This window comes from Schistocerca serialis, chromosome 12, assembly GCF_023864345.2.
Source record: "Schistocerca serialis cubense isolate TAMUIC-IGC-003099 chromosome 12, iqSchSeri2.2, whole genome shotgun sequence".
In the NCBI taxonomy this organism is placed as follows: domain Eukaryota; kingdom Metazoa; phylum Arthropoda; class Insecta; order Orthoptera; family Acrididae; genus Schistocerca; species Schistocerca serialis.
Genome location: NC_064649.1, coordinates 121,559,579 through 121,578,168, shown reverse-complemented (window position 1 = coordinate 121,578,168; position 18,590 = coordinate 121,559,579). Strand labels below are relative to the sequence as shown.

The 18,590-nt window shown below is 43.4% G+C and overlaps 1 protein-coding gene and 1 non-coding gene across 2 annotated transcripts in view; one reads left to right on the top strand and one right to left on the bottom strand.

The window, feature by feature from the left end:
- LOC126428177 (ubiquitin carboxyl-terminal hydrolase 29-like) overlaps positions 1-18,590 on the top strand; it is a 415,671-nt gene that overhangs the window by 217,209 nt on the left and 179,872 nt on the right. The window contains exon 4 of the mRNA XM_050090091.1: positions 5,836-7,808. Coding sequence (XP_049946048.1) covers positions 5,836-7,808 — 1,973 coding nt within the window. The remainder of the gene's footprint in view (positions 1-5,835; positions 7,809-18,590) is intronic.
- On the bottom strand, positions 13,219-13,293 carry Trnat-ugu (transfer RNA threonine (anticodon UGU)). Its single transcript has one exon. It is a non-coding gene; the product is annotated as a tRNA-Thr (tRNA).

The window sequence follows — 18,590 nt, the reverse complement described above, 5'->3', positions numbered from 1 at the left end:
CATACTGCAGGTCCTGTACGGGCTTTTCTGCATACAGAAAATGTTCGACTGCTGCCCTGGCCAGCACATTCTCCAGATCTCTCACCAATTGAAAACGTCTGGTCAATGGTGACCGAGCAACTGGCTCGTCACAAAATTCGCCAGTCACTACTCTTGATGAATTGTGGTATCGTGTTGAAGCTGTATGGGCAGCTGTACCTGTACACGCCATCGAAGCTCTGTTTGACTCAATGCCCAGGCGCATCGAGGCTGTTATTACGGCTGTTCTGGGTATTGATTTCTCAGGATCTATGCATCCAAATTGCGTGAAAATGTAATCACATGTCCGTTCTAGCATAATGTATTTGTCCAATGAATACCCGTTTATCATCTGCATTGTTCTTGGTGTAGCAATTTTAATGGCCAGGTGTGTATAATACAGCAACAACGCCCATTCACAGCAGTTAAATAGTCAACTGACGGAAACCTTGCAAACTCAAAGGGCTGTCCAGTGGAAGGATGAATCCTGTCGAGGGGAGGGAATGAGGGAAGATAGGGAATTCGCGTCAACATTGGGCGAGCAGTGAAAATAAAGTAAAATTTATTTTAAATTGTGTTTTGTTGATATATAAGTATATTTAAAAGAGTTGAAAATATGAGTTTCTCTTTTTTCAAAACTACTTAGTCCCCAGAAATTACACGAATCTAATGAACTACGTGTACAGCGAGGTGACAAAAGTCATGTGATAGCAATATGCACGTATACAAATGGCGATAGTATTGCGTACACAAGGTATAAAAGGGAAGAGCATTGACAGGGTGGTTGGTTGTACACAGGTGATTCATCTGCAAGGGTTTCCCAAGTGATTATTGCTGCGCGACGATAATTAACAGACTTTGAACGCCGAATGGTAGTTGTAGCTAGAAGCATGGACATTCAATTTCGGAAATAGTTAGGGAATTCAGTATTCCGAGAGCCACAGCGTCGAGATTTTGCTGAGAATACCAAATTCCAGTCATTACCTCTCACCACGGACAACACAGCTTCCTTCACTTAACGACCGAGAACACGGGCGTTCGCGTGGAGTTGTCAATGCTAGGAGACAAGCAGCACTGTGTGAAATAACCGCGGAAAGTAATGTGGGACGTACGACGAATGTACCCGCTAAAACAGTGCATCGAAGTTTGGCATTAACGGGCTGTGGCAGCAGACGACCGATGCGATTGCAGCACCTGTCCTGGGCTCGTGTCCATATCGGTTGGACCCTAGACGACTGGAAAACCTTGGCCTGGTCGGATGAGTTGCGATTTCAGCTGGTAAGTGTTCGTGTGGCGGAGGTCCCATGAAGCCATGGACCGAAGTTGTCAACAAGGTACTGTGTGAGCTGGTATAGCTCTGTAATTGTGTGGGTAGTGTTTACATGGAATGGACTGAGTCCTCTGGTCCAACTGGGAATGGTATGTTTGTCTACTTGGAAATCATTTTCAGCCATTCATAGACTCCACGTTCGCAAAGAACGATGGAATTTTTGTGGACGACAACGCGCCATGTCACCGAACCACAGTGGTTCGCTATTGGCTTGAAGAACATACTGGAGAACTCGAACGAATGATTTTTCCACCCCGACTTCCTACATGAATTCCATCGAACATTCACGGGACGCAATCGAGAGGTCATTTGGTGTACAACATCCTGCACCGGTAACACGTTTGCAATTATTGACGGGTATAGAGGCAGCATGGCTCAATATTTCTGCAGGGGACTTCCAACGCCTTGTTGAGTTCATGCTACATGGCGTTACTGCACTACATCGGGCAAAAGGAGGTCTGACACAATACTGGGAGATGTCCTAACTTTTGTCACCTCAGTATGTATATATATACAGGGTGTTTCAAAAATGACCGGTATATTTGAAACGGCAATAAAAACTAAACGAGCAGCGATAGAAATACAGCGTTTGTTGCAATATGCTTGGGACAACAGTACATTTTCAGGCGGACAAACTTTCGAAATTACAGTAGTTACAATTTTCAACAACAGATGGCGCTGCGGTCTGGGAATCTCTATAGTACGATATTTTCCACATATCCACCATGCGTAGCAATAATATGGCGTAGTCTCTGAATGAAATTACCCGAAACCTTTGACAACGTGTCTGGCGGAATGGCTTCACATGCAGATGAGATGTACTGCTTCAGCTGTTCAATTGTTTCTGGATTCTGGCGGTACACCTGGTCTTTCAAGTGTCCCCACAGAAAGAAGTCACAGGGGTTCATGTCTGGCGAATAGGGAGGCCAATCCACGCCGCCTCCTGTATGTTTCGGATAGCCCAAAGCAATCACACAATCATCGAAATATTCATTAAGGAAATTAAAGACGTCGGCCGTGCGATGTGGCCGGGCACCATCTTGCATAAACCACGAGGTGTTCGCAGTGTCGTCTAAGGCAGTTTGTACCGCCACAAATTCACGAAGAATGTCCAGATAGCGTGATGCAGTAATCGTTTGGGATCTGAAAAATGGGCCAATGATTCCTTTGGAAGAAATGGCGGCCCAGACCAGTACTTTTTGAGGATGCAGGGACGATGGGACTGCAACATGGGGCTTGTCGGTTCCCCATATGCGCCAGTTCTGTTTATTGACGAAGCCGTCCAGGTAAAAATAAGCCTCGTCAGTAAACCAAATGCTGCCCACATGCATATCGCCGTCATCAAATGTGTGCACTATATCGTTAGCGAATGTCTCTCGTGCAGCAATGGTAGCGGCGCTGAGGGGTTGCTGCGTTTGAATTTTGTATGGATAGAGGTGTAAACTCTGGCGCATGAGACGATACGTGGACGTTGGCGTCATTTGGACCGCAGCTGCAACACGGCGAACGGAAACCCGAGGCCGCTGTCGGATCACCTGCTGCACCAGCTGCGCGTTGCCCTCTGTGGTTGCCGTACGCGGTCGCCCTACCTTTCCAGCACGTTCATCCGTCACGTTCCCAGTCCGTTGAAATTTTTCAAACAGATCCTTTATTGTATCGCTTTTCGGTCCTTTGGTTACATTAAACCTCCGTTGAAAACTTCGTCTTGTTGCAACAACACTGTGTTCTAGGCGGTGGAATTCCAACACCAGAAAAATCCTCTGTTCTAAGGAATAAACCATGTTGTCTACAGCACACTTGCACGTTGTGAACAGCACACGCTTACAGCAGAAAGACGACGTACAGAATGGCGCACCCACAGACTGCGTTGTCTTCTATATCTTTCACATCACATGCAGCGCCATCTGTTGTTGAAAATTGTAACTACTGTAATTTCGAAAGTTTGTCCGCCTGAAAATGTACTGTTGTCCCAAGCATATTGCAACAAACGGTGTATTTCTATCGCTGCTCGTTTAGTTTTTATTGCCGTTTCAAATATACCGGTCTTTTTGAAACACCCTGTATATATATATAATGGCTTAAATATATTCAGGAATATTGTTTTTGACTGAGGCTGGTATTTTCAGTACACTTTCATTGAAATTGTTAATGCAACATTCCTCAGCGTGTATGTGGAGCAATTACAAATATTTTATATGCCTGAATAAGGAAGTTAAATACTGTAGAGCATTGTGTACAAAACTGCATTGAAAAAAGTTAGTAGTACGAAACGACTGATATATATAATTTTTTGCGGGTTATTGATATTGTTGCAAATTTTCACATCCTCGTATCTCAGTAGATGTTCTGAATTTTTCACCATGTGCTCTTTAAAACTGGTAATTGCATATTGTTTGGCTAAAATGCATTGCCATTTGATTAAGATCTATTGTTTATTGTTAGTGCTATTAATTGTTCGACCTATGGCACTGCCAAACACATCGCCACTCTCCTACAGTTGTTTGCTGGAAAAAAAACTGACACATTAGAAATTCTAGTCATTTTGTCAAAGAATTAATATCCGTTATGTTGAGTCCTTGGGTGAATTATAGTCAGTTTTGTCGTATCACTGTGTGGTACGGTTCCACTTAATGATGTGATAGCAGAGTTAGGAGGTATTTGGGTCTCTCACCAACTTACTTTCAGTTGGACAAAAATTCTTATAGTGAACTGATGATGTGGCTATGGGGTACCTACTCAGCGCAGTTGTAGCAAATTTATGTTATGCAAAAGTTTGAAGGAACGATTCTTTAGGTGGCAACCATCATGTTGATTTTGCTATGTTGATGACACTTTCGTTGTGTGGGTACATGGAGAAAAAGACCCTTCAGAATTTCTAAATTTTCTGATTGATTCTAATTCTAATGACAGAAAATCCTAGTTTTGTGTTAAATCAGTAAATGGGTCAAATCTGTCTGTCCAGACACTCTGTGACTGTAATGGCATTGAAACAGAGGATGACACAGAAAAACCGGAAATACTAAACGTCTTTTTCCAAAACTGTTCCACAGAGGGATATCGCATTGTAGTTCCTCCTTTAAATCGACGCAATGACGGTTGTTGAAGTGCATTGATTAGCCAGAACATTATGACCACGTAACTAGTATATACCAGCATGTCCACCTTTGGCACAGATAACAGCAGTGACGTGTCGTGGGATGGAAGCGATGCAGCCTCGCAACAGTGCGCTGATAGCGTGTATGGCTCTTTCTGTACATACACTACTGGCCATCCTTGAGTCAGCAGATGGGGACGTTTGCAAGACAACGACCATCTGCACGAACAGTTCGACGACGTCTGCAGCAGCATGGACTATCAGCTCGGAGACCGCGGCTGCGGTTACCCTTGACGCTGCATCACAGACAGGAGCGCCTGAGATGGTGTACTCAACGACGAACCTGGGTGCACGAATGGCAAAACGTCATTTTTTCGGATGAATCCAGGTTCTGCTTACAGCATCATGATGGTCGCATCCGTGTTTGGCGATATCGCGGTGAACGTACACTGGGAGCGTTTATTCGTCATCGCCATACTGGTATATCACCCGGCGTGATGGTATGGTGTGCCATTGGTTACACGTCTCGGTCACCTCTTGTTCGCATGGACGGCACTTTGAACAGTGGACGTTATATTTCATATGTGTTACGACCCGTGGCTCTACCCTTCATTCGATTCCTGCGAAACCCTACATTTCAGCAGGATAATGCACGACAGCATGTTGCAGGTCCTGTACGGGCCTTTCTGGATACAGAAAATGTTCGACTGCTGCCCTGGCCAACACATTCTCCAGATCTCTCACCAATTGAAAACGCCTGGTCAATGGTGGCCGAGCAACTGGTTCGTCACAATACGCCAGTCACTACTCTTGATGAACTGTAGTATCGTGTTGAAGCCGCGTGGGTGGCTGTACCTGTACACGCCATCCAAGCTCTGTTTGACTCAATGCCCAGGCGTATCAAGGCCGTTATTACGGCCAGAAGTTGTTTTTCTGGGTACTGATTTCTCAGGATCTGTGCACCCAAATTGCGTCAAAATGTAATCACATGTCGTTATACTATAATATATTTGTCCAATGAATACCCGTTTACATCTGCATTTCTTCTGGGTGTAGCAATTTTAATGGCCAGTAGTGTATTTTAAATTTTTTCTTATATTGCTTGTGTGGATGACCATGCACGAGGTTGGGAGAGAATGGATGTATTTGTGTAAGGCTTATTCTTTCCCTTTTGTTTACCACTTCAATTCTTACTAATATTTGTAAGGCACTGATAACGTCGCCTTTGAACACCCAAAACACACACACACACACACACACACACACACACACACACACACACACACACACACACACACCATTTTACACTTCAACATTTTCCACTTCCACTCTGCATGTTAATTAAAAATGACAAGAGTTTTTAACATATAATTTATTTTCTTTTCCATTCCAGGAGAGCCATAAAAAGGGTCCTACCCGGAGAACGATAGACATTTTGATGAAGGAACTGGACAGGTCGGAGGTCCCCCGGGAGTTAGGTGAACCCAACAGGAAATGTATTACGGACTCGTGGCAGGAAGACTTTTGGAGGAAGTGTAACAGTGACTCAGAAAAGAGAATTCGTTCTGGGAATGTAAAGAATTTGACCAATCGGCCTTCCACCAATGCCAGACTACCTGTTGATGCCAAAATAGGTAAAGGAAGAGAGAATTTGCTAATGAAAGCGGCGGCATCATTGAAACTATCTAATCTGTTCTACAGTGCAAATCGTTATACTTTGCCTTCATTACAACCTGTTGTGATGGTAGATAAATTACATGATGAATCTACAGAGTTACCAGCTGTCAGTGGTACTACCGTAGCTACATCCCAACCCCGTGAGAGGAGAAAATTTTTTGTAACTGAACCAAAGTGGCCGACTCGCAGCAGCGGTTTAAATGGGAGAGTCAATGGAGTATGCAACGGGAGGTATTTGCCTAGCTCACCTCGTATTAAATTTGGAGGTAAGAAAGATGCCAGATTGCTGGGGAGGGGAAATGGATCTCATGCTCTGAACAGCAATCCATTGGCTACATCTACACCAGCAGAGAGAAGAAATGTTTTTGTAGCTGATCGGAACGGTCATACTATACAATATGAAGAAATGAAAGGTGCCGCTTTGCAGGAGAAAGGAAGTGGGTCCGAGGAAACTGTAGTTGGTGAATCTAGGTTGTCCAGTAGTGGAAGACGTGGCTCGAAGCAAGTGGCTGACTGCAGTGCGGAGCTAGATGAAAAAAGAGCCGAGCTGTCAACGCCCATCCAAGTGAATGGAGTACACGAAGGGAGCAGCATTTGGAAAGAAACCTTGCCCTCGAGGAAAACTGGGCCGGGTGGCTGTGCAAAGAGAAAGACTTCTCCCATTAAAGACAGCAGCATCGTTAAAGTCAGGAGGACAGATGAACGCTCAGAAGAATATGAAAGAGGTACGCGAAGTTGTGTACGTGGTTTGTTTGAAGATGAGTCAGAAGGATGCGAAAAAATACTCGCGGATGTAAATGAACTGCAACGTTCTCAGAATGGTGCTATTGTTAATCAGTCTGGTCCAACCAGGGAGGCTGTACAGTGTGAGCAACAGAGTTCTGTTTACAGTAATAGGAAATGTGTAACATCCGCACTAGAAGTTGGCGTTAGCGGTCATTTGTTTGGGAATGTAGCGAATAGTGACTGTGATTCTTCCACTGCAGACTGTAACACGGTAGAGAGCACAGGAGAGTTAAATGTACCAGGTTGTGAAAATAAAACGAGTAGTGACGATTGTCAGAGCTCTTCATATGCCGTGTCTTCCTCTTTGCAACCAGTGGTTCTGCTCAGAAAGTTAACCTGCGACGAGATCAGACATTATACCTCGGAAAGGCTCACACCGCGAGAGGAAACTTCCCAGAAGTGTGTTGAACAATCTGGAAGCATAGATAATTTGGAGCTATCAAGTGAACCGTCTCTGCTTTCCTTTGAGAACAGAATGTTTTCTGGTGGCTGCACGAAAGGCTACAGGAAGTCGTATGGCAAGAAAAGCAAGTTTTTCAAAAGTGATGCGGCATCACTTGGAGACCAAGGTAATGGGAAATCATGTGAGCAAGAAAGTCCAGAATCTGAAACTGAAGAAAGACTGTTCAGGGCAATATGGCCAAAGCCTGCAACAGAGTTGCGCCTCCCGGATGTGGAGCGAAACAGTGTGGCCAACAGCCTACGGAATTACAGTTGTAATGGTGTGAGAGAAAATGCATTGGACAAAATTGTTGAATGCACTGATGCAGAGAACTTTGTCTCCAAACGCGGGAACGATAAAGTGTCCCCAAATTCTGGTTTCAGCAACGGAGAAGTTGTAGGACCAGATATCTCTTCAGCCGAAGCAGTTCCGCCATTTAAAATGTCAGCCACTGATAACAGGTAAGTAAAATATAATTTTGCTATTACTACAACAACGTAGTTATTTTTAAATATGTTGTAAGTTATCAATGTGTCGAAGATCGATACTAAGTGTGATGGAAGAGAGTGAATGAACTCAGAAATGTGTGTAAGCGTGGGAACAAGATCTCTGTAGCACGAGGGTAATCCCAAAAGTAAGGTCTCCTATTTTTTTACAAGTACATAAACCTTTTTATTTCTGCAATGGTTTACATCAGTTTACAGCTTGAACATTTAGCTATTTTTCGACATAATCACCGTTTCTGTCGATGCATTTTTGTAGACGCTGTGGCAGTTTTTGTATCCCGTGTCATACCAGCTCACCGCCATGCTGTTCAGAAAGTTATGAACCTCTTCTTTCACCTCGTCGTAGGAGCTGAATCGCTTTCCGGCCAAATGTTCTTTTAGCTTAGGGAACAGGTGATAGTCACTGGGCGCCAAGTCAGGACTATAGAGTGGGTGGGTGATTACGTTCCACTGAAACTGTTGCAGGAGAGCAACTGTTTGCCAAGCGATGTCTGGGCGAGCGTTGTCATGTGTACGACCTTGCTCCGGTTCTGAATTGCCTGTTTGAGGCAACCTCAAACAGGCAATTCAGAACCTGTCAGCGTTAATTGTGGTCCCTGCGATTCAGCTCCGACGACGAGGTGAAAGAAGAGGTTCATAACTTTCTAAACAGCATGGCGGCGAGCTGGTATGACATGGGATACAAAAACTGCCACAGCGTCTACAAAAATGCATCGGCAGGAATGGTGGTTATGTCGAAAAATAGCTAAACGTTCAAGCTGTAAACTGATGTAAACCATTGTAGAAATAAACAGGTCTATGTACTTATAAAAAATAGGAGACCTTACTTTTTGGGTTACCCTCGTAGATGACATTCCCTCAGAGTTACTGTGATCCTTTGGTAAGCCATCCATGACAAAATTATTCCGCAAGAGAGCAAGAGAGATGAGACAGGTGAAATTCCCTCAGACTTGAGGAAGAATGAAATAATTCCAGTTCGAAAGTAGGCAGTGTTGCCAGGTGTAAGTGTAATAAGTCATGGTTGCAAAGTATTGAAACGAACTATTTACATAGGAATGGAAAAACTGGTAGAGGCTGACCTCTGGGACTATCAGTTTGAGTACTGAAGAAATGTAGGAACATGTGATGATGCAATGCTGATCCTACGACTTGTCTTAGAAGATAGGTTGAAGAAAGGCAAACCTAGATTTTGGCGATGTAAACTGGACTACAGTCTCTGAAATTTTTAAAGTGGCAGGGATAAAATGTAGAAAGAGAGGTTATTTGCAAATTGTGCAGAAACCAGTCCACAGTTACAAGAGTCAAAGGACATCAAAGGGAAACAGTGGCTGAGAAAGGAGTGCGACAGGCTTTTAGCCAATACATGACTTATTCAATATCTATACTCAGGAAGCTGTGAAGGAAACCATGGAGAAGATTGGGGGTAATCAAAGTTCAGGAAGAGAAAATAAAAACTTGGAGGTTTGTTCGTGATGTAATTCTCTCGAAAACTGAAACGGATTTGGAAGTGTTAGTTGAACTTGCAAGGTTAGTGTTTTGAGAAGGGATCATGAAATGAACTTCAATAAAAGCGAAATCAGAGTAATAGAATGTAGTCGAATTACATCAGGCGTTTCTGAGGGAATTGATTAGAAATGAGGCCCGAAAGGTAGTAAAGGAGTTGAGTTACACTATGTGATCAAAAGTATCAGGACACCTGGCTGAAAATGACTTACAAGTTCGTGGCGCCGTCCATAGGTAATGTTGGAATTCTGTATGGTGTTAGCCCACCCTTAGCCTTGATGACAGCTTCCACCCTCGCAGGCATATGTTCAATCAGGTGCTAGGTTTCTTGGGGAATGGCAGCCCGTTCTTCACGGAGTGCTGCACTGAGTAGAGGTATCGATGTCTGTCGGTGAGGCCTGGCACGAAGTCGGCGTTCCAAAACATCCCAAAGGTGTTACATAGGATTCAGGTCAGGACTCTGTGCATGCCAGTCCATTACAGGGATGTTATCGCGTAACCACTCCGCCACAGGTTGTGCATTATGAACAGGTGCTTGATCGTGTTGAAAGATGCAATCGGCATCCCCGAATTGCTCTTCAACAGTGGTAAGCAAGAAGGTGCTCAAAACACCAATGTAGACCCGTGCTGTGATAGTGCCACGCAAAACAACAAGGTGTGCAAGCTCCCTCCATGAAAAACACAACTACACCACTACACCACCGCCTCCGAATTTTACTGTTGGCACTACACACGCTGGCAGTTAATGTTCACTGAGCATTCGCCATACCCACACTCTGTCATCGGATCGCTACATTGTGTACCGTGATTCGTCACTCAACACAACGTTTTTCCACTGTGCAATCGTCCAATGTTTACGCTCCCTACTAGCCAAGATGCCAAGCGGGCATCTTCTGGCATTTGCCGGCGTGATGTTTGACTTATTAGCAGCCGCTTGGCCATGAAATCCAAGTTTTCTCACATCCCGCCTAACTGTCTTAGTACCTGCAGTGGATCTTAATGCAGTTTGGAATTCCTGTGTGATGGTCTGGATAGGTGTCTCCTATTACACATTATGACCCTCTTCAACTGTCGGCGGTCTCTGTCAATCAACAGACGAGGTCGGTCTGTACGCTTTTGTGCCGTACGTGTCCCTTAACGTTTTCACTTCACTATCACATCAGTAACAGTGGACCTAGGGATGTTTAGGAGTGTGGAAATCTCGCGTACAGACGTATGACGCAAGTGACACCCAATCACCTGGCCACATTCGAAGTCCGTGAGTCCCGCAGAGCACTCCATACTGCTCTCTCACGATGTCTAATGGCTACTGAGGTCGCTGATATGGAGTACCTGGCGGTAGGTGTCGGCACAATACCCTAATATGAAAAACGTATGTTTTTAGGGGTGTCCGGATACGTTTGATCACATAGTGTATTTGGGAAGCCTCATATCAGTCTTCGAACTGAACGCCAGACCAATATTAAGGTCTATTTGTACTCTCTACCAGCCACCACACGTTCTGTGGCGATGTGTATGTACTGGATGAAGACTAAAAACCTGGTATGAAAATCAGTACAGTCAGTGTATATTGAAATGAAGAAAATTTGCCAATTAACCAATGGTCAGGGGTGCACCATTGTATAGCTACAGCCACAAAATAGCAGGCAATTAGTGACTAGTGCCTGAAAGTCAATACCCATGATGAACTGACTGTATGAACTTTTGAGGCCAGAACGATAATTCATAATGATGAAGAATTTTCGATAGAGTGTCTCAATCATTTGTTTACCATAACAGTCATTATGTGAAATAATTATACAGGGTAATTATTAAGTCCAAGAAATATTTTTAAAATGTGGTATTAAACATAATGTAAAAAATTACAGAGTATGCGAAAGAGACTCTCAAAGTTTTCTTTCCTTTTTTTTTACAAGATACTGCCAAGTTAGTTTGAAAAACAGGCTACAGAGGCCCTGTTGACTTAAGTTGCTGAACATTGTGGCGAAACACGCAGACAAAGCATTGTGTGTGCGCAAAAATTTGCCCTTTGTCAATCAGTAGGGAGTGTGTAAAGAGCTATCCGTGGCAAGTTTCATAAGACACTACCAGTTCATATAGTGGAGCGTTACAAGAAAATTCGAAGGGAAGGGTTGTTTATGCAATTGAAATGTTCAGAAGACTGGGTGTGTGAAGGACATGATACTGCAGAGCTCCACAAAGGTGACCTATCAAGCTAGTGCAGAACTGAACATGCCTTAAGAGTGTGGTTAAGAGAGAAACTGTACAGATAGCAGCTTCTGAAAGTCATAAACCATGATGCCAAATTGCACCAGGAGCTTTCCTGAAAAGTTGCGGTTTTCTCTTGTGCAGCTACACGAAGAAAAGTGTATATATTCCACTTCTGCCACATAACCTCGAACATTTGTGACGACTCATTGAAACAGCTGCTGTTGCAGTCACTCTTGATATGCTGTGTTTGGTATAGGTGGATTACAGACTTGGTACTAAATCTCACTATCTGGAAAGAAACGCTGCATAGGTGGTAAATTACGTATCTCCCAAAGGGGTGGGTATGAAAAGGGAGTGACAAAGTGGAATTCATGGGAATGCCTGAGCAATTTCAAACAAATGTTGTACCAGGTGGTTATAATTAAAGTTCAGCTACCCACAGAAGTCGAGTGTTGGCTGTAATTACTGTATGGCAGCGGAACGTGGTAGATATTCTGATGTGTTTAATGAGGAACTAATTTAAATTGGAAAAAAGTAGTTCCCATCTTGCCTGCGAGGTGCAAATGTGGCGCTGTGAATGCAATAAAGATGTGACCGGGCCAAATATCTCTCGAAATAAGCATCAAACGAAAAAACTACAAAGAACGAAACTCGTCTAGCTTGAAGAGGGAAACCAGATGGCGCTATGGTTGGCCCACTAGATGGCGCTGCCATGGGTCAAACGGATATCAACTGCGTTTTTTAAAAATAGGAACCCCCATTTTTATTACATATTCGTGTAGTACATAAAGAAATATGAATGTTTAAGTTGGACCACTTTTTCGCTTTGTGATAGATGGCGCTGTAATAGTCACAAACGTGTAAGTACGTGGCATCACGTAGCATTCCGCCAGTGCCGACGGTATTTGCTTCGTGATACATTACCCGTGTTAAAATGGACCGTTTACCAGTTGGGGAGAAGGTAGATATCGTGTTGATGTATGGCTATTGTGATCAAAATGCCCAACGGGCGTGTGCTATGTATGCTGTTCGGTATCCTCGACGACATCATCCAAGTGTCCGGACCATTCCCCGGATAGTTACGTTATTAAAGGAAACAGGAAGTGTTCAGCCACATGTGAAACGTCAACCACGACCCGCAACAAATGATAATGCCCAAGTAGTATACTTCCAACATGATGGCTGTCCGGCACATAGCTTGCGTGCGGTTGGAGAGGTATTTGAATAGCATATGTCATGACAGGTGGATTGGTCGTCGAAGTACCATACCATGGCCCGTACGTTCACCGGATCTGACGTCCCCGGATTTCTTTCTGTGGCGAAAGGTGAAGGATATTTGCTATCGTGATCCACCGACAACGCCTGACAACATGCGTCAGCGCATTGTCAGTGGGTGTGCGAACATCACGGAAGGCGAACTACTAGCTGTTGAGAGGAATGTCGTTACACGTATTGCCAAACGCATTGAGGTTTCTGGACATCATTTTGAGCATTTATTGCATTAATTATGTATGACGGTAGTATCTGTTCCCGAAAGAACACATACCGTGGATGACCATGCAGCTTTGCTAGAAATGAAATGATAATTAAGTAGACACCCTAGCTGCAAACAGGCGTTGATATACTTCACTGGGGACATGTTGAAAATGTGTGCCCCAACCGGGACTCGAACCCGGGATCTCCTGCTTACATGGTAGACGCTCTATCCATCTGAGCCACCGAGGGCACAGAGGATAGTGCGTCTGCAGGGACTTATCCCTTGCACGCTCCCCGTGAGATCCACATTCCCAACATGTCCACACCACTACATTCGTAGTGCGCCTAATAGATGTTTGCCCATCATTGATCATGAGATAGTGCCTAATAGATGTTTGCCCATCATTGATCATGATGGGCAAACATCTATTAGGCGCACTACGAATGTAGTGGTGTGGACATGTTGGGAATGTGGATCTCACGGGGAGCGTGCAAGGGATAAGTCCCTGCAGACGCACTATCCTCTGTGCCATCGGTGGCTCAGATGGATAGAGCGTCTACCATGTAAGCAGGAGATCCCGGGTTCGAGTCCCGGTTGGGGCACACATTTTCAACATGTCCCCAGTGAAGTATATCAACGCCTGTTTGCAGCTAGGGTGTCTATTTAATTATCATTTATTGCATTAATGTGATATTTACAGGTAATCACGCTGTAACAGCATGCGTTCTCAGAAATGATAAGTTCACAAAGGTACATGTATCACATTGGAACAACCGAAATAAAATGTTCAAACGTACCTACGTTCTGTATTTTAATTTAAAAAACCTACCTGTTACTAACTGTTCGTCTAAAATTGTGAGCCATATATTTGTGACTATTGCAGCGTCATGTATCACAAAGCGAAAAAGTGGTCCAACCGAAACGTTCATATTTCTTTACGTACTACACGAATATGTAATAAAAAATGGGAGTTCCTATTTAAAAAACGCTGTTGATATCCGTTTGACCTATGGCAGCGCCATCTAGCGGGCCAACCATAGCACCATCTGGTTTCCCCCTTCAAGCTAGACAAGTTTCGTTCGTTGTAGTTTTTTCGTTTGACGCTTATTTCGTGAGATATTTGGCCCGGTGACGATCAATGGACCACCCTGCAGAAATTTTCATCTTCTCTTCAGGTATTACGCAGGAATTGCGCGTGTTACGGTACCTATCTCTGTCGCGGTCTTCCTCTGTCTCTTCTCCCGTGGCACTTATAATTTCTTGGCTTTAAGGGAAGTCTCTCACCCTCTATTCTTTGTAGATGTTCATTCCATTTTCTTCTATAATCTCGAATTTTATCATTGAGGCTAAAGATTTGCAGTTCTTCTCTAATATCTTGATTAGCCTGTCTTCTCTTGTGCAACCTTTAACACCTGTAAGGAATTTCATTTCTTGTGCCTGAACCCGGCTTTCTTGCTTCTTGGCAATCACCCATGTCTCACTTCCATAGAGCAGTGTTGGAACTGCAACAGTTTTGTAAAATTTAGTTTGACTGCCTTTCCTGGTTTTGTTTTTTAGGTTCCTGTTGATTGTTCCACATACCCGACTGAATTGACTAAGCTTAATTTCAATATCTCTGCTGTAGCCATATGTCATTTCACATCCGAGGTAACAGAAATGGTTTACTTGCTGTAAAATCTTTTGGTCTATCACTATTTTGGTTCTGATTGGTTCTTTCCCCATGGAGGCCATTGTCTTAGTTTTTTCTTTTGAAATTTCCGTGTTACATTTTTCACTCATTTGTTTTAGCAAGTAGAGTCCTTTCTGAAGGTCATCTTCCTTATCTGCTAAGATCACTGCATCATCAGCATGCAGTAAATTATTTAAAAGAATGTTCCTATCTAGTTAGACGCCTTTCTGAAATTCTGATTTCCTTATATATATTATTTCATTAATGTAGATGTTGATCATAGTTGGAGAGATGCAGCAGCCTTGTTTTACCCCTCTGTTAGTTGGTACCTCATTAGCGGTTTTCCCATTGAGATCTAGAGTGGTATTTGTATCTTGATATATGCTTTTTGTCGCATTTACTAGTTGCTTTGGATATCCGCGATTCGTCATTATTTCCCAAAGTTTCTGTCTATTGAAATTGTCAAAAGCTTTTTTTAAAGTCAACAAAAGCAATGTGTGTTTCTTTGTTATACTCACTCCGTTTTTCTATTATTTGCTGTAGAATAAAAAGTGCACCTGTTGTGGAGTGTCCTTTCCAAAAACCCGTGTGTTCCTCATGCAGAACTGCTTCTGCTATGTTTTTAAGTCTAGTATTTAAAATCTTTGCATACACCTTGTATGCTGAGTCCAGTAAATTTGTTCCTCTGTAATTAACTGCATAGACTTTTATCTCCTTTTTAAAAACTGATATCACTCCGATATCACTCTTTATCTCCTTTTTAAAAACTGATATCACTCTAGCTAATTTCCAGTCTTTGGGAATACTCTTCTTCTTCTTCTTCTTCTTCTTCTTCTTCTTCTTCTTCTTCCAACATCCATTGAAATGTTTCCATATGTAATGGATTAGGAATGGGATGTGGGCAGAAAAGGTCTAACAAACGAGAAAGGCATAATGTATACTGGCACTCAGAGACATAGAACGTGTCCCAGGTAAATACTTGTAGATATTCCCAGAACAAAAGTCACATGGATCCAGATCAGACGATCTTGCAGGCCGTGCATCTGGAATACCCCTGGAGATTACATGTTTGTGGAATGTTGCATTGAGCAGATCCTGAACTGGGTGAGTGACATGAGATGATGTCCCATCTTGCATGAAAACAGTAGTTTCCACAAAGCTGCACTCTTCCAAAGCAGGAATCACATGCTGTGCAAGGAGGTCTCAATAATGTGCAGATGTCATGGTCGACCTGATACACCCTCTAGGTGTATTTCCTTCAAAGAAGAATGGACCGAGAATTAAGTTGCTTGTGAATCCGCACCACACAGCCACATACGACGAATGCATTGACTCTTCGTGGACAACATGCAGTTTAATAGTATGCCAAAATCGGCAGTTCTGTGCATTCACTGCACCCTGTAATGTAAAATGTGCCTCGGCAGTCCACAAAGTATTGCCCAGCCACGTGTCATTAAGTGAAGAGCACGTTCGGAATGTTGCTGTGGCTAATCAGGTTTCAGTTGCGTCACTGTTGGAATATTTTATGGATGTCAATGTAAAATAGACGGAAAAACTATTCGTAATGTTTACTATTGGATGGACAAGTTTAACCAGGTTAGGATGCTTTCCTCTTCCAACTACCACCAAGATCACCCATGTTTTCGAATTGCATCATCATGTGAAACAGAGGATGACAGACTAAAGGCCGAAATACTAAATGTCTTTTTCCAAAGCTGTTTCACAGAGGAAGACTGCACTGTAGTTCCTTCTCTAGATTGTCGCACAGATGACAAAATGGTAGATGTCGAAATAGACGACGGAGTGATAGAGAAACAATTAAAATCGCTCAAAAGAGGAAAGGCCGCTGGACCTGATGGGATACCAGTTCGATTTTACACAGAGTACGCGAAGGAACTTGCCCCCTTTCTTGCAGCGGTGTACCGTAGGTCTCTAGAAGAGCGTAGCGTTCCAAACGATTGGAAAAGGGCACAGGTCATCCCCGTTTTCAAGAAGGGACGTCGAACGGATGTGCAGAATTATATACCTATATCTCTAACGTCGATCAGTTGTAGAATTTTGGAACACGTATTATGTTCGAGTATAATTACTTTTCTGGAGACTAGAAATCTACTCTGTAGGAATCAGCGTGGGTTTCGAAAAAGACGATCGTATGAAACCCAGCTCGCGCTATTCGTCCACGAGACTCAGAGGGCTATAGACACGGGTTCACAGGTAGATGCTGTGTTTCTTGACTTCCGCAAGGAGTTCGATACAGTTCCATACAGTCGTTTAATGAACAAAGTAAGATCATATGGACTATCAGACCAATTGTGTGATTGGATTGAAGAGTTCCTAGACAACAGAACGCAGCATGTCATTCTCAATGGAGAGAAGTCTTCCGAAGTAAAAGTGGTTTCAGGTGTGCCGCAGGGGAGTGGCGTAGGACCATTGCTATTCACAATATATATAAATGACCTTGTGGATAACATCGTAAGTTCACTGAGGCTTTTTGTGAATGATGCTGTAGTATATCGAGAGGTTGTAACAATGGAAAATTGTACTGAAATGCAGGAGAATCTGCAACGAATTGACGTATGGTGCAGGGAATGGCAATTGAATCTCAATGTAGGCAAGTGTAATGTGCTGCGAATACATAGAAAGAATGATCCTTTATCATTTAGCTACAATATAGCAGCTCAGCAAGTGGAAGCAGTTAATTCCATAAATTATCTCGGAGTAGGCATTAGGAGTGATTTGAAATGGAATGATCATATAAAGTTGAGGGTCGGTAAGGCAGATGCCAGACTGAGATTCAAAGCAATCCGAAAACAAAGGAAGTAGGATACAGTACGCTTGTTCGCCCACTGCTTGAATACTGCTCACCGGTGTGGGATCCGTACCAGATTGGCTTGATAGAAGAGATAGAGAAGATCCAACGGAGAGCAACGCGCTTCGTTACAGGATCATTTAGTAATCGCGAAAGCGGTACAGAGATGATAGATAAACTCCAGTGGAAGACTCTGCAAGAGAGACGCTCAGCAGCTTTTGTTGAAGTTTCGAGAACATACCTTCACCGAGGAGTCAAGCAGTATATTCCTCCCTCCTACGCGAAGAGGCCATGAGTATAAAATTAGAGAGATTAGAGCCCGAAATGAGGCATACCGGCAATCTTTCTTTCCACGAACAACACGAGACTGGAATAGAAGGGAGAACCGATAGAGGTACTCAAAGTACCCTCCGCCACACAACCGTCAGGTGGCTTGCGGAGTATGGATGTAGATGTAGATGTAGATGTAGACAATTCTTGTGACTCTGCATTGGCACTGGTACTACCTGGGCCCTTTTCTGCATGGCCAGTTATAACAACAGCAACCGTGTTAGTAACTTTAACCAGGTTATGATGGTTTCCTCTTCCAAGTGCCACCAAGATCATCCATGTTTTCGAATTGCATCATCATCTTCATCATTTAATGACATCGGGCCTCTCCTCAGACCTTTCAGACGGCGATACTCTCTCAATACAACACTGTAATTGCTGCTGTTCACATAATACAGTTTCATTAACAGAACACAATATCTGTTCTTGATAGCCGTACACGTTATGGGTTGTCAAATGACAGCTTGGAGGTCATAGGCATACAAAAAGTGAACAGTGCCAGACTTTCACCTGGCGGCCAAAATTGGAACTGTCTTTTTTTGCTGTATAATTTGGTACCGATCCGATCTAACTGCTTATCTGGAAAAGATGTGGAGAATAGATTATGTGCTGCCCATGTAGCATTCGGACGTCTTACAAAGCGTGTCTTCCTGAATAAAGACCTAACACTGTACTCCAAACTGATGGTGTACAAAGCTGTAGTCATTTCCACCCTACCGAGCGAGGTGGCGCGGTGGT